Here is a 16,185-nt window from a genome sequence, read left to right as displayed (position 1 = left end):
CATGCTCAGTGCAGTGGGCCTGGCCTTCCTGTGTCCACGCCCTCCTTTGCCCAGCTCCTCCTTCCCCTGAGTCACCACTGTCATTAGAAGGGCAGAGGACATTCTGGAAGCCATTCCTCTTATCATGAGTGGGTGTCTTCATGGGCACCTCAGCCCTTGAATGTCAGCCTGTGAAACGAGGCGCTGAGCACAGTGGGGAGGGGGGCCAGCAGTACGTCGCCGATCCATGCGGATGCTGGGCCAGCCCGGCTCACTCTGGCATGCCGGGTCTTCCTCCTCCTCGGGGGCGGGATGGGACATCCGCCACCCTCGTGCTCGGCATGTCACCCCATCTCTGTTGGAATTTAGCAAGGGTGACAGGCGCTCAGAACTACACAATGGGTGTCTAGGGACAACTCTTTGATCTGTGATCAACTTCAAATCACAGAAAGAATAGGAAAAACAGTGCTGATTTTCTTTTTTAGTGAGTCAACCAAAAATATATAGCATGAATGTCTTTTACACAATAGTGATTCATGTGTAAATTGAGTTTATACAATTTGATTCATTTAAAATATGCTGTTGAAACAAAATTTTGGTGCCGTGTTTATCGTTTCTCCCTAACTTACTGATCTGTGACGTGGGCTTCTCTGTTCCCCTGTTGGTATTCCAGGTTTGTTATTACTGTGAGGGTGGCGGAGCCGTACAGAAACAGTAGCATTCCTGGTCCAGTGCACCACAATCCAGAATGTGTGGACCAAGAATTTGTTAAGAAATCATTATGTTTTAAGAACTGTGCAATGTTCTGAAATTCCCAGCGTGTTGTGCGCGTGGTCTGACCTCTGTTGCCCCTGTCCTGAACACCTTTGGGCTTTAAGCCGCACGTCCTGTGTTGACAGAGACCTGAGCATTCGGTAGCTTTTGAGAAGTTACTGGTCATTGAATGTCTTTCTAAACCTGCAAGAACATTTGTTTTAGGCATTTTGGTCAGCATCACTTTTCCCATCAATTGCCATTTTGACACCAGTGACTCATGAACTTATCGAAGGGCGTGTGCTCTATGGATCCGTATAATTTTGTTGATCCTTATCATTGAGTTGTAGAATTGGTCCTTAATTGAACCTTTAATTTTAGTATGAATGGCTTAATTTACATATTGCAGCTCATAAGTTAAAGTCGAAAGGGGGTGCTGCCTTCCTGATTTGTAGCAAGAGGCAAATGAAGGAACACAGCTAAGAGTTTGTTTAGCAAACATCCTGGTACATACAGGCTTCCTTCCCAGTAGGTGAACGGCCTGGAGTGTGTGCGTGCTGGCCTTCCCCACCTCCCCCAGCGCGCCTCTACCCTAGCGTTGTGTATAATTGAAAATCTGTAATAATTTTAGCACTGGGCGAATGCGCGTGTGCATTGGGCCCTTGGTTTTGTGGTTTGTGGGCCCGTCAGGCTGGGCAGGTGCGTGGTGCAGTCTGCGTCTTTTGCAGCCGGTCTTCGAACACTTGGTTCTATTTTGCCACAGAATTTCCCCCTCCTCCTCCCTCTGGAAACCATCCCCCCGCTGCCCTTCACACCCAGAGTTGACCCCTGAAGGACAAAAGCTACATTTCGATTCTAAAATTTGCACAACTGTTTTGCTTTTTAGGTCTTGAGTCACCGCGTCCAAACATAATACTGGGGTTAGTAATCTGCCAAAAAATACAGCGGCCTTCAAATGCTGGCGAATCAGACAAGACAGAGGAGAAGCGGCCCCGTATTCAGACACAAGAAGAAATGGATGCCGTCCACCCCAGAATGCCAGCAGCCCTGCTCCCTGAGAAGAAACCCCGCAAGTACCCGCTGTGCCCAGGGAACGCGGCTGTCAGCACCACACCCCCGGGGTCTCCCCCACCCCCATCCCCTCCTCCAGAAGCACCAGGTGCGCCGGCCTCATCTTCCGGGTTACAGATACTGTCGTCGCTCAAACCAGGAGCCACGAACACTGTCACAGCATCACCCGCGTCAGTGACGGTTGCGGTGGCCGCTTCCTCTGTCACTACTTCTTCAAAAACAGCTTCACCCCTAGAATATATCCTGCAGACTCTCTTTGGGAAGAAGAAGGCGTTTGACACCCCCACCGAAGAGCCTGCCGAGTCGGCCCCAGCCCCCCACCAAGACTCGAGAGCCAAAGCCGGCGGCGGGGTGCCGTCGGCGCTCCTGCTGGACCCAATTGTCCAGCAGTTTGGTCACCTCTCAAAAGACAGAGCTCTGGAGGAGGAGGAAGACGACAGGCCCTATGACCCCGAGGAAGAGTACGGTCCTGAGAGAGCCTTGGACACTCAGCTCGGAGACCGCGGGAGACGCCAGGACGCGGACAAGGCCGCGGAGGCAGCTGAGCGGGAGGAGGTGGCCTATGACCCGGAGGACGAGACGATCCTAGAAGAAGCCAAAGTGACCGTCGATGACCTGCCCACCAGAATGTGTGTGGACGCGCACGGCGGGCCTGGCCCGCTGGCGCCCTCCCTGGCCGAGCGGCAGCAGATGATAGAGGAGCTCACCAAGCAGATCGAGGAGCAGCAGAAGCAGGTGGAGGAGCAGGAGGAGGCGCTCAGGCAGCAGAGGGCGGCCATCAGGGCCTCCATGGCCCACTTCTCCGTGTCGGACGCGCTCATGTCGCCGCCGCCGCCCAAGCCCACGCTCCTGCTGCAGGCCGCGGCCAAGGCGGCCGCGCCCCCCGCTGGCAGCCAGGCCCCGGGCCCGAGCGCCGAGGCGCGGCTGAGCCGGGACCCGCGGCAGGCCCGGCGGCTGGCCACGGAGAGCAACGAGAGCGAGGCCGCGCCCCGAGGCCCCCGCCGGCCAGAGTAGCGCCCGGAGGGGCCGCTGCTCCCCCGGGGCCACTTCCAGCCCAGGCGGAGCCAGAGTCAGCCCCTCCACCGTGGGCTCCGGGCGAAGAGGCCCCACTGCCGGCCAAGCAGGACGGCCCCCTGCGCGAGCCCACAGAAAGCCCGGGGCCTGCGGGCACGGCCGGCGCGGAGGGCGCGGCCAGGCCTGCCCGGAAGGTGCTGCTGCCCACGCTGCAGGGCGCCTCCTTCCAGCCCCTCTTCCCTTGGCAGCACGACGGCCAGACCTTCCACCCTCCCGGAAGAAGGGATTCTTTCTCGGGTCCAGTGTACGCCTGTCAGGAAAAACCTCTGGGCTCTTGCCAGTACGAGGATCAGAGAACTGCGCAGTTTCCCGAAAACCGTGACTCCCTGGCAGCTGAAACCGAAGGAGACAGAGAGCCACAGCCCAGGCCGGGTGAGGGGGCCGGCACGTTCCCCACCGCAGCAGAGAAAGGGGGGCCTCTGCCCCAGTTCCAAGGCCAGCGGGAGCCTGCACCGCGCGTTCTCGGGATGTCGGGCCTTCACGGCCCCAATTTCACAGGCCCACGGGGGCCAGTCCCTCCGTTCTCGGAAGAGAATTCTAATAACGATGGGCCGAGAGGGGGGCCTCCACCAGGCAGATTCGGGCCCCAAAAGGGGCCCATCCCTTCTTTGTTCTCAGGGCCACACGGGCCACCTCCCTACAGGGATGGGAGGGGCCCATTCGTTTCCCACGTGGGCGGGCCCAGGGGAGCAGGGCCGCCTCCATTTGGAGACCGCAAGGACCCCCACGGGGAGAAGAGGGAGTTCCCGGGGGCCCCGTACGGTGAGGCCTCGGGCCCCCCTGGCCAGAGCGAGGGGCCCGAGCAGGCCCCGTTCCTGGGAAGCGGGCACCGCGCCTTTGCAGTTCGGGGGCCAGAGGAGGCCTCTGCTGTCCCAGTTTAAAGGACCCCGAGGTGGCCCTCCTCCCCCTCAGTTCAGAGGTCAGAGAGGCCCCCCCGCGGGCCACTTTGTGGGCCGAGGGGGCCACAGCCTGGGCAGTTTGAAGGCCCCCGGGGCCAAGCTCCTGGATCCGTGCCGGGACCCAGGGGGAGGCAGCCTCAGCGGTTCGAAGAGCAGAGGGTCCACTCGCCGCCCAGGTTCACCGGCCAGAAGGCACCGGCGGCCTTTCCCTTTGGGGGTCCCCGGGGGGCCACTCCCTTCCCCGAGAAGAGCGAATCGGTGCTTCCACACTTCCACTGCCAGGGCCCGGCCACCCCCGGAGCCAAGCCGGCGCCCCGGGCGCTGCTGGAGCTGCCCAGCCACCCGCCCGCGCCACCCACCGCGCCGGCCCCAGGCCCCGAGGCCGAATTCCGCGAGGGCAGGGGCCACGAGTACAGAGGCCCAGGCTGCAAGGGGCGGCCCCGGGACAAGGGCCCGGAGGAGCCCGAGGCCCCACCGCCCGACAGCCGCCTGGGCCAGGCCCTCGAGGACCGGCGGCGCGAGCGGGAGCGTGGGAAGCCATGGGAGCGGGAACGCGGCCGGACCTGGAGCCGCGAGCAGGACTGGGACCGAGGCCGAGAGTGGGACCAACCCCGCGACAAGGACACTGGCCGCGAGCGCAACGCGGGCAGGGGCGAGCGGCGCGAGTGGCACTGGGCCCGAGGACGGAGCTGCCACCGCGACCGCAGACGTGACCGGGAGAGGTCGTGCAGCAGGGACCACGAAGGCGACAAGGCCCGCGAGCAGGAGCGCCGGAGGGACCGCAGTCGGAGCCCGGAGCGACCCCGGGACCCCAAGGCCGCGGCCCTGCGGGGCGCCGCCCCCGCCACCCAGACCTAGGGCCGCCCGTGAAGCCGTGCTCACGTGCTAAGCAGGTGGTCTTGGAAAGAGCTGGGAGCTGACGCACAGGACAGAACCTTCTGGACTTGAGAAATTACTGTAATTTTGTGTGTGATTATTTCTTACCAAATTTCACACCTTTACAATTCTGACACTTTTTAAATAAAAACAAAAAACTAAGAACTCTTTAACATGTCCATTTGAATGTACTGAAATGGGAAAGTACCTACAAGAGCATATTGCTTTTCAGATTATAAAGTTATCTTTTCTCATAACTTGACTGTTGTAAATTTTAAGGGAGTTTAGTGGACCTCAGAGCCATACCTTTCCTGACATCTTCTCATCTGTGATACCTGTTTCCAGAAGCTAACTTCACAGGGTTCGGGGCAGGCAGCCGCGTGTTTCTGTGCATGGCTGTGTCGGCTCGTCTCTGGAATGTTGAGAAACACCAGACTTACAGGTGCATCTTTCTGTTGTCATGAAGAAATTTGAAATACAAATTTCAACCAGGAAACAAAAACACATTTCTTGGTTTTGCTCAGTGTTTAGGTATCGCCTTATGTGTTCCCCCCACCCCCAAACAGGATTAAAAGCAACATCTGAATAGAAATTGTGGAATTTTAAAGAACAATTTATTTTGAAAGGTGTAAATTTTACCAGCCTAAAGAAAGTGAGAAAAGAAAGCAATTAAGTGTACTTTAAAAGGCAGGGTGGGTGGAGGGAGTAGGTTTCTTTGATTTGGATAATGAGGAACGTATTTGTTTGTTGAACTTTACCATCTGAGCGGTTCGGTTCTCTGTCCCGGGAAAGGTGCACGAGCTCTGCACTGTGGTACTTGTCAGGTGACAAATCTCAACGTTTGTCGTTGAAACGGAACAATATTTGTGTAAAGCCTGAGATGAAAATAGTGATACTAGCTTAAGAACTGCCAACTAGAAAGCTTTTCACTGTGAGACACAGTATATATACCGCTTCTCGTCATGTGTATTTTCCAAGTACTTCTGAAGTGCGAAAGAGAGAAAAAACTTGCTCATTTATTTGACTGTACAAGAAACTTTGATAATTTTTTTATATTTTCATAAAGTTACTTTTGCAAACATAAAATTAGAGAATTTCATTTTTTCTTTGGAGTCTGTTCCATTGAACATCACTACAGATTTTTCAGTTTCTAGCACAAACGTTTAAGTTATGAGAACATCGAGAACTTAGCAATTTGGAGTGATTGGTGTTAGAGACCCTGTCATTAGGTTACGTTAATGTGGCGGCGAGTTCCAACATCTAACGACATGTGAAGGCTTTTTTAGGTGTAAAACAAAATTTTTCTAATTTAAATACAACAAATGTAAAAAATCAAGTGTGTTTGTTTAGGTTTACTTGATAGAAATTTCTGTAAATTGTGTTTTATATTGCAAAGTATTATATCACTGTACATTAAAACATGGAGCTTCATAGCTTTGCTACTTGAAGTAGAATAAGCATCTACATAAGGTTTTCTGCCTCGTGTGGCATCGCGTTGGAAAGTCGGGTCTGGAGAGGGATGCCTCAGCTCCCACTTCTTGGCAGTCGGCGTTGGTGTGGGCATCGGTGCCGTTTGGCCTGAAGACGCCGGCCGGATGCACCCCGTTCCCGGGATGGTTCCAGCACAGGACCCCATGTCGAGCAGGAAGCCCGAGGCCACGAAGGGAAGGACGGAGCAGCGCACGGTCAGGGGATGACAGAGACGTGGGCCCGGGTGGGGGTGGGGCTGGCGGTCGACAAAGGTACCGACAGGGTCGGCAGGCACCCAAAAGTCCCAGCCGCTGACTCGGGCCTTAAAGGAGCACCGGGCTGGTCATGAGCGTGGGGTGAGGCAGAGCTGGTGGCCCAGGCGCCTTGGCGGGTGGAATAAGGGGCAGGGGCTGGACCAGCAGATGCGGTGCCTTCAGGTCAGGGAAGCGGCCGCCGCTGGGAGGAGAAGAGAAAGGTGTGGGCCTTGCCCTTGAACTTCAGGGCCACCGGTGACTGGCCCCAACGTGGTGGCCCTTGTGCCAGCATTTAGCTTCTCAACACGTTTGTGCACCCAATGCCCACCGTGAGCCCAGACAGCCAGAAAACATCCCTCGGGCAGGACAGGCTCTACCCCTGTGGGCTGGAGAGTCAGTAGCTTGTGGTCTGGTTTACTCGGCTGAGCGCACGACAAACCAGGGTAAAGTGCCGCAAAGCAGGGGTCCCGCGGGGGGACGCCGCCATCACTGCCGTCTCAGAAAGGCGTCGGGCCAGGCGAGGCCTGGAGGGTGGCCGCTCATCTACGGAGAACCCACCGCGCTAGCCTGACCTTGGGGAAGACCGCCCTACGGCGAGGTCCTGCACAAGAGGAAATCCCGAATCCTGCAGGATAGACGCCGAGCAGGGCTGGGCACGGTGCCCGGCTCCAAAACGCGTGAGTCCCTCCGGCCTGCAGGCTGCTGTCCAAGCAGTTTTCCCAAAACGTCGGGGAAAATATGCCCAAGTTTTAAAATCCTCCGTCCCTGGAGTACAGCTGGGACATTTGCATCCTCCCCAACCCCTGCTTTATCTGCTGCAGAGAATATACTCCTGCGGCGTCTGCAGCTCTGTCCTCACGCTGCCAGCTTCCCCTGCTCTCCTCCAGGACCAGCCCTGACGGCTCCAACCCGTGACCCCGTTTAGCCAAAGTCACCCACACGCAATCAGGTGCGCCGTGCAGAGCTTGGCTCTCCGGAAACCTGGCATGAGGACTCCCTCCCGCTGGAGGCCTCGAGGGCCGCGGTGCCTGGCAGGGCCCCGTATCCCATCCAGCTCCGCAGAGGCAACCGTCGGGGAGGATGAAAGCAGCCTCCAAGGGAGGATCACACCCCAGGGGCCGGACCCTCCCCACCGGCGCACCAGCAGGGCCAGGGCCAGGGAGACAGCAGGGCGAGGGCACGGCGACGGGGACCAACTGGCTGTGCCCTTGAAGGGGCCTGAGCAAGGCTTGGGGCGGCCCCTCAGGGTGGGGACGGGAGCTCCTGGCTTGGGATGGCTCTGACGCCTGCTTCCCATCAGACCTTTAGGACAGGGGAGGCCCTCCAACACCACCCACACTCTCCACCCAGCGGTCACCAAGAGCAGTCATCTGTATCTTTTCCCTTAATCTTTTTTCCCCTCTATTTTTCTTTTACAAAATTGGGATTCTATACATTCTTGTATCTTTTCTTCACTTCTTATAACCAGGGCAACTCCCAAAGATATCAAGTATTCATCAAGAGCATCATTTAGGACTTCCTTCGTGTTTCAGTGGTTGAGAATCCCCCTGCCGGGCTTCCCTGGTGGCACAGTGGTTGAGAGTCCACCTGCCGATGCAGGGGACACCGGTTCGTGCCCCGGTCTGGGATGATCCCACATGCCGTGGAGCGGCTGGGCCCATGAGCTGTGGCCGCTGAGCCTGCGCGTCCGGAGCCTGTGCTCCGCAGCGGGAGAGGCCACAACAGTGAGAGGCCCGCATACCGCAAAAAAAAAAAAGAAAGAAAGAAAGAAAAAAGAAAAGAATCCACCTGCCAATGTAGGGAATAAGGGTTCGAGCCTTGGTCCAGGAAGATCCCATGTGCCGCAGAGCAACGAAGCCCGCGAGCCACAACTACTGAGGCTGCGCTCTAGAGCCCTAGAGCCCGTGCTCCGCAACAAGAGGAGCCACCGCAATGAGAAGCCCGCGCACCGCAACGAAGAGTAGCCCCCACTCTCCGCAACTAGAGAAAGCCCGCGCGCAGCAACGAAGACCCAACGCGGCCAAAAATAAAAATATATAAATATATTTGTATATTAAAAAAGGCATCATTTACATTTTTCACGTTGTTCAAAAGTTTCTAACTTCTACTTTCCAGAGAATGTGGGCTCCCTGGAGATTTTTGGGGTCCTGTGTGTTCCCAGACTGTGGGAAATGAAAGAGGTGTACCAAGAAAATCAAGATCTCCCAAATGCCGCCATCTGGAGACAACTGTTCTTAATGGTGTTTCTGGCCCACTTTTCCTGTACCCATGTTGCTGGTGTTCAGGTGAGGGGGTCACCAAGGAAGCACAGAGACCTTTTCTATCTTCGAGCTTCACACGAGGGTGGGGCAGGCAGCCCTGGTGGCTGGAGCGGCTTGCAATGTCACTGAGGGTCCCCCGTGCTCTGCCAACCTCAGCTCATGACTCTTGTCCTCGTGTTTGCAAGGAGGCTGCCCCTGCAGCCATCATGTCACCACCTCACTGTTATAGGAGGAAGCCAGCAGGAGCGACAGAGCCTCTGTTCCCCTTTGAAATGTCTGGTTTGACCTCATTGGCCAGGTTGGCACACGGCCACCTCTGGCTACCAGGCAGCAAATCAGGGTATCGGGGTCTGCCAGAGAAAAAGAAGAGGAATACAGCCACTGTGGACCCCACCCCAGGGTGTCGCTTTACGTAAAGGGTCAGAAAACTGACTGTAGCAAGCGCTGGCGAGGATGCGGGGTGGCGGGGAGGGAAGGTGGCACCGCCCTGGAGAAGAGCTGCGGGTTTCCAATCAGTGACTTGTCATCAAATTCCACACAAGCCGGCCACCCCCCGCTAGACATTCACCCCAAAGCACGCATCATCAGTGAGGGCAACGTCACCCCAAGGGGATGAGAACCCAAGTACTTAGAGTGATTTATTCACAGTTGCCTACACCAGGAACCCACCCAGGTGCCCTTCAGTCAACACGGGGGTGGATCGTGGCCCAGCCACGGGGAGGAGGGAAGTGCATCCAGTGAGAGAGGCCCCAGACCAAGGCCACTGGCCGCAGGACCCCCTGAGGGACCTGCTGGAGGGGGCAGGTTGCAGACAGGGTGGGGTGGGGGGGCCTCTAAGGGGCAGCACGAGGGAGGCATCTGGGGGACGGGGGCGTCCTGTCCGATGGCAGCGCTGCAGGCACAGCTGTTTGCACTTGTGACTTTGACCGTGAGCAACACCCAGACGCACAGGGAGACCAAGTGCAGCTCCCAGGGATAAGCCCCAGCCCCCGCGCACACACACGCACACGGATACGCACACACGTGTGCACACACTGGCACACACGCACACACCTGTCAGGAACGAAAAGAAAGCAGCTCAAGTGTGGAAGGCGAACCGGCCGCGGTCACGCTTCTCTCCCTGGACGATGTGCACCTTTCATCTGTAGTGGCGCACTCTTGGTTTTCAGAAAAGATCCCCACCCGTGTAGTCAAGTGGTAAAGGAAAGCTTTCCTTTTGTTTGGAAAACAAGGAGTGGGGAGGGAGGAGGAGGGCAGAGGGAAGGAGAGGAGCCCCATGCAGCGGCCTCGGGTCCCTCTGCCGCTGCTTTTCTCAGCCACGCTATCACCCCCGTCAGGACGGCCCTGTGCATCCCTGGCTCTGGCGTCCTGCTGCATCGTGCCTTATTCTAGGCCAGTCCTGGAATCCCTCCGCCCTGCTGGGCATTCGGACCCGATTCTCTCCAGCACAGGCTCCACCACTTGCTGCTCTTACTGTGTTGTGATTTTGCAGTTTTAACTGAAGACTCGACCCTTCCCTGCCTCTGCTGGCCTCTGACTCCTGCTGCCCTGCCCCTCGTCACTGGAGTGTTCATCTCTTGACCCCGCGAGCTCAAACTCACGTTAATTTCCTTTGAAGTTCAAAAGCAGTTGCTCAAACTTTCCTTTAGTTTGTCTTTCCTTCTGTGCGTTGCGTGTGCGTGTGCGTGTGCGTGTGTGATTAATCAATACTTTATTAGCTGAGGAACTTTCGAGCAAGCAGCAGGAAACTTGTATTTTGTTCAATGTCCTATTTCTCAGTCCTATAAATCTATTAAACAATACTTTTAGAGATATTTAAACACAATATCGAACACTTAAACACCAAATTAAATACTGAACAATTTTTCCAAATATTTAGAAATCGGTCACAATGGTATTTTATCGAATTCTCCTAAGCCGCTGATTGAAATCACATCTCTAACAAAGGTTTCTCCGATTCTTTTACTCCTTAAGGAGCGAACAAAACTCACAAATCACAGCAATAACACGATGCGCAGCAAATGGTTTAGAGACGCCGGTGCCATGGGTTTCACCGTCTCTTCGTTATCTGGATCAGAGAGAGACAGAGAGAAGAGGAGAGGGAGGGAGAGAAGAGGAAGACAGGGATGGGGGGACGCATCAGGGCTTGGTCTGCAGGCTTAGCCCCAGCTGTGGGAGCTGCTGCGGCCAGAGCTGGACGGGAAGGACGGGCAGAGGGGAGGGCGTGGAGGGCGAGGTGAGGCCAGGCCGGGCCCCACGAGGATGGACTAGCCCCTCTCACGTGTTTCTCTCTACCTCCAGCCTGGACGGTGCGGACAGCCGGCCTGAGAAGCTGGCACACGTTGTCATAGAGGTTACAGGCACACCTGGCCCGAGGGAGGCTGAGCGGGCCCGGGAGGTGGCATGGCCAGTGGGGACACTGCCCCCAACAAGGCGAATGCTACGCGTGTGACCCCAGGTCGACCGTCCGAGTTGAAATATCGGTGTGGCTGTTGCTTCCCTTCTGGTCTCCAGATCTCGTGCAGAACTGTCTCTGCTGATCCCCTCAACCGCGAACACGCAGCAGAGGGGCTTCTAAGAAAAGGGGCCCGGTTAGCCGCCCCACGCCCATCATCTCGGCCCCCGCGCGCCTGCATGCCTTACTTACAGCCGCCCTTTGAGCCAAATTCCTAAAGGAAGACAGGCACAAACTCACCTCCCACCCAACGCGACGCCCCCATCGCCACTGCCCCGCCCCCAGAAGAGGGGACTGGACCTCCCGTCACTTCTTGGTGGGCTGCCCGGTCCTGCAGACCATGGGAATAAGGCCGGCCATTCCCGTCGCATCCTACTCGACCAGGGACGAGCAAGGAGGAGAAAACAAAAGCGTGCGGTGGATAAACACGCAGGCACGTTTCCATCAGAAGGAGGACGAGGGGCGGCTGTCACAGCCGTCACTGCTGGTGGCAGCCGCGGCGCTGGTACCGACACCGACCCTCCTCCATGAACCCGTCCACGCTCCCTGGGGCCCCGAGCAGCTGCTGGGAGTCCGTGGCCTGGTGGGTGACCCAAACCTTTGCTTCTTCCGGGTCTGAGCCTCAGCTGTCAGGCCCGTGGGCATCGCTGTGGCGGTCCACCGGCCTGGAGGACGAAGAGGACCTGGGTTCTCCGGCTCCTCACCGTGGACAGTCGGGCCCTGCCACCCCAACTTTGCGCCTGAAGAGTCCCAAGTGGCCAGGCCACAGCCTCCAGCGGCGGCCCCAGGAAGCCTCACTGCGTCCCCGCGAGGAAGCTCTCTTCCCCTCGGGACTGAGCCCTCTAGAACCGAGAGTCACAGGACAGGAAGCACAGATTCTGCGGAGCATCAGGAGAGGTACTAGGGAAAGGGGCCACCCCATTCGCACCCCTTGATTCCAGATCCAGCAATCCTGGAGCAAGATCACTACTGGTTGCGGAGCCCAGACCGTGTCCCGGGAGACATCGCCCCCGCCCTGGCCCGCACGGGGTGGCCACCTAGCCGGCACAGTAACTGAGTCTTCAAAAGGGCGTCAAGCACACCTCGTAGACTGCCCAAAGCATGCAACGCTGACAACACCAGATGGGGCTGGGGATGTGGAATGACAGGAGCTCTCGTTCACACCAGTGGGAATTCAGAATGGTGCAGCCTCTTTGGAAGATGGTTTGATTATTTCTTACAAAACTAAGCATCCGCTTATCATACGCTCCAGGAGCACACTCCCTGGTACCTACCCAAAGGAGCGAAAACCCATGTCCACACAAAAGCCTGCACACAGATGTTTACAGCAGCTGTATTCATAGTTGCCAAAACTTGGAAGCAACCAAGCTGTCCTTCAGCAGGTGACGGATAAATAAACGGTGTCCCACACAGACAATGGAATATGATTCAGCACTAAGTGAAATCAGCTATCAAACCACGAAAAGACACAGAGGAACCTGAAAGGCATTTAACTAAGTGAAAGAAGCCAATCAGCAAAGGCCTCATGGTGCCACCTCTATGACACTCTGGAAAAGGCAGAACTATGGAGACAGTAAGAGGATCGGTAGCTGCCAGGGGGCAAAGGGGCAGAGGGTTGGGTAGGCAGAGCACAGGGGATATTTAGGGCAGTGAAAGCACCCCGTATGCTGTTCAACATGCATGTCCTATACGTATTCTGTGAAACTCACACCTCGGTGTGCACTTGAGTGATGGTAGGTGCTACTGTACTTTCACTGCAGGGTCTGCATGTCCACCGCTATTGTATAGGAACATGACTGGTATTAGGATGTTGTTATGCTCTGCGACCTCGCTGAACTCACTGGCTTTTGTGTAGGTGCTGTAGGAGTTTCTCCCTAGGTCATCGTGCTGCCTAGGGAGAAAGTAGACAGTTCCACTTCTGGTCTTCCCACCTGCATGCTCTTCTTTCTCTTGCCCTGTCACGCCGAGTAGACCCTCCAGCACAATGCTGAATAGAAGTGGCGACAGTGGGTATCTTTCCTTTTTCCTCGTCGAGAGGGAAAACATTCCGTCTTTTGCCATTTAAGTATGATGTGAAGTGTGGTAATTTCATGTACGCCCTTTATCAGTTTGAGGAACTTGCCCTCCATGCTTGGTTTGCCGAATTTTTATTGGGAATGGATGTTAGATTTGCCAGCCACTTTTTTTTTTTGCATTTTTGAGGTAATCATATGGTTTTCCACTTTGCTCTATGAATATAGTAATTTACATTGGTTGATTTTCCAATGTAAACAAAACTTGCATCCCTGGAATAAACACCACTTGGTTACGATGAGTTATTCCTTTCAAGAAATCTTGATGGATTCAATTTGCTAAGCTGTTGTTAAGAATGTCTGCCTATCTGTTCATGTCCAATATTGCCTGTAGTTTTCATCTCCTGTAATGTCTCTATTCTCTATCTGGTTTTGCTATCCAGCCCTGCTGCTTCCACCGAATCCATATATTTGTACAGCGGTGTCATGTCCGACGCTTGCCCGCATTCCTTGAGGCTCACATGGATGCTGTGCTTGGGTCTCTGGCCGTTAGTCCGGAGCCACTAAACTGACTTTGCCACCCACTGGGGGTCTCCCCCTGCACGATGGCCTGTCCACAGAGCAGCTCCTCCTGTTCTCGAAAGCCAGCCCTTCGCATCGGTCCATGATGCTGTTTACTTATTCATTGATTTATTGTTTTGCATGTTTAGTTCTTAGCTCAGGGGAGCCCAGGTGGGGCTTTTCTCCCGCCCTGACCTGCTCCGCCGGGCTCTGCCTGACCCTACAGCCAGGGTCCTCAGCTAAGGAGGGCTACCCCTGGAGGGCTACACCAGAACCACTTGGAGCCACGTTTAGAGTTTGAAAAAACATGTTTTATATTTTCTTCACATTTTATTTATAAAATAAGTCTCACTAAAGCCAGATCATTCTCACGTTTCATGTCTAAATAAAAGAGGGCTCAAAAACTGTTATCTGCAAGGAATCTGCCCAAATCAAGAAACACAGAAAACAATGTAGGTGCCAAAGGTCTTTATTTCCAATAAGCGAAAAACCAAGCCGCATATAATCTTGATTTTTTTTTCTTTTTGAAACATTGTAAATTTCACCATACTGCGTGATTTTGCTGCTCAAAGTGGGGTCAACTGATCAGCTGCCCACACGTCAGCTGGGGCCTCCTTAGAAAGGTGGCATTCCGGGTCCCACCTAGGCCTGCAGAATTAGAATCTGCTTTTAAACAAGATCCCCAGGGCGAGCCTGTGCACATTACGGTCTGTGTTGATGTCACGCTTAGAATCTTCTCAAAGATTTTATCGATATCCTCCTATATATTTAGTAGTTGTATAATTTTCTTTTTAAATGTAGGTATTTCGATGATCTGAAACTAATTTTTATGTTAGGTGTGAGAAAAAGTGCTCTTCCCCCCCCCCCCACCTGATACCTTTTCTTGAGTAAGTGGTCCATCATTATCCTACTGGGGACATATTAAGTCGACAAAACGACCAGCAAATTTATATATATTTTGTCTTTTTCCTTTTTTTTTGAAAGATTTTTGGCTGTGCCACGTGGCATGTGAGATCTTCGTTCCCCTACCAGGGATTGAACCTGCACCCCCTGCAGTGGAAGCACGGAGTCTTAACCACTGGTCCTCCAGGGAAGTGCAGGATGATCTTACATTGTTCAAAGAAAAGATACTGCAGAAGAAATGAATAGCACTCCATAGATGTCTGAGCTCTGACAGAATGAGCGATTCAGAGCCTGATGGAAGAAAACTGTGCCTAAATCACAGGCCTTTCTTTAAAGCACGTGGTTCCCATACAGAAAACAGCCACTGGTTGAGATGGGGGTAAGGGTGAGAGGTGGGTACAGTGATCATTTTGAGCCTTCAAAAATAATTCTTCTAAAGACCACCTATTCTATGATACCATTTATAGGACGTACCCAGGGTTGGCAAACCCATAGGGACAAAAAGAAGGTTAGTGTTGAGGGAGTGCTAATGGGTATGGGATTCTTTGGGGTGATGAAAATGTTCGAAAACTGGTTGTGGTGATGGCATGTGAACACACTACCACTGAAGAGCGCACTTTATTTATTTATGTATTTATTTTTGGCGGTACGCGGGCCTCTCACTGCTGTTTCCTCTCCCGCTGCGGAGCACAGGCTCCGGACGCACAGGCCCAGCGGCCATGGCCCACGGGCCCAGCCGCTCCGCGGCATGCGGGATCCTCCCGGACCGGGGCACGAACCCGCGTCCCCTGCATCGGCAGGCGGGCCCTCAGCCACTGCGCCACCAGGGAAGACCGAAGAGCGCACTTTAAAAGGATGAACCCACATGGCACGTGCATCCCAGCTCATCAGTGGCCAGTGTTTGTCCAGTGCATTGATTACACGAGCCCTGCCGGTTCTAGGAGGAACCGTGCACCACGTGTATTGATTTACCTGCTTGAGTTTTCACCTCCGTACAGCCTGCCTTGTCACACCTGTATTTGGGGCCGCTGTCTCACCTGTCTACTGTTCGGGCTTACTGCAGGCCTCGTGTCCCGAGAAGGGGGGGACCAAAGGGCACCCCGTGGATACGTGGACTCGTGGTGAAACGTTACCTAGAGAGGTGTCTCTTGCATGCGCCCTGATACCCGGCCAGCCCCCGGGCGGCCCCGCGGACACTCGACCCAGGTGTGTCTGTCCCTCGGACACTGGACTCGCGCGTTTGGCCCCTTGGACATTGGGATCCGGGCGGCCCGGCCCTGCGGACACTCGACCCGGGTGGTCTGGCCCCTCAGGCACTGGACTTGGACGGCCTGGGCCCGCGCGCCGCGCCGCCGGCACCAGAACCCCGCGCCCCCAACATGCGCGCGCAGCTCGGGATGGGGCGCCGCGGCGAGGGCGGGGCGGGCGATGGGTGTGGCCCGCCCTCGGGGTGGGGCCTCCGGGCGGGGCGGTGCGGTGCGGGGTGGGGCCGGGGAGGGTCCGCCATTGCGTGCGGGCGGGCGGCGCAGGCCCGCCGCGGCCGTCGGTTTCTGCGTACCCGACCGCCCGGCCTGGCCCAGCCGGCCCGCCCGCGCGCCACACGCTTTTGGCGCAGGC

General features: G+C 55.7%; 1 protein-coding gene across 1 annotated transcript in view; it reads left to right on the top strand.

The window, feature by feature from the left end:
• Nucleotides 1-5,953, top strand: part of LOC132490658 (death-inducer obliterator 1-like) — a 52,724-nt gene extending 46,771 nt beyond the window's left edge. The window contains 4 exon segments of the mRNA XM_060099051.1: nt 1,619-2,800; nt 2,803-3,700; nt 3,702-3,829; nt 3,832-5,953. Of these exon segments, the coding sequence (XP_059955034.1) occupies nt 1,619-2,800; nt 2,803-3,700; nt 3,702-3,829; nt 3,832-4,634 (3,011 nt within the window). The 3' untranslated portion in view covers nt 4,635-5,953.
• The last annotated feature ends 10,232 nt before the right edge of the window (nt 5,954-16,185 follow it).

Source organism: Mesoplodon densirostris, chromosome 5 (genome assembly GCF_025265405.1).
Source record: "Mesoplodon densirostris isolate mMesDen1 chromosome 5, mMesDen1 primary haplotype, whole genome shotgun sequence".
Taxonomy (NCBI): domain Eukaryota; kingdom Metazoa; phylum Chordata; class Mammalia; order Artiodactyla; family Ziphiidae; genus Mesoplodon; species Mesoplodon densirostris.
The sequence above is the reverse complement of the archived record's forward strand: the minus strand, read 5'-3'. Positions and strand labels throughout refer to the sequence as shown.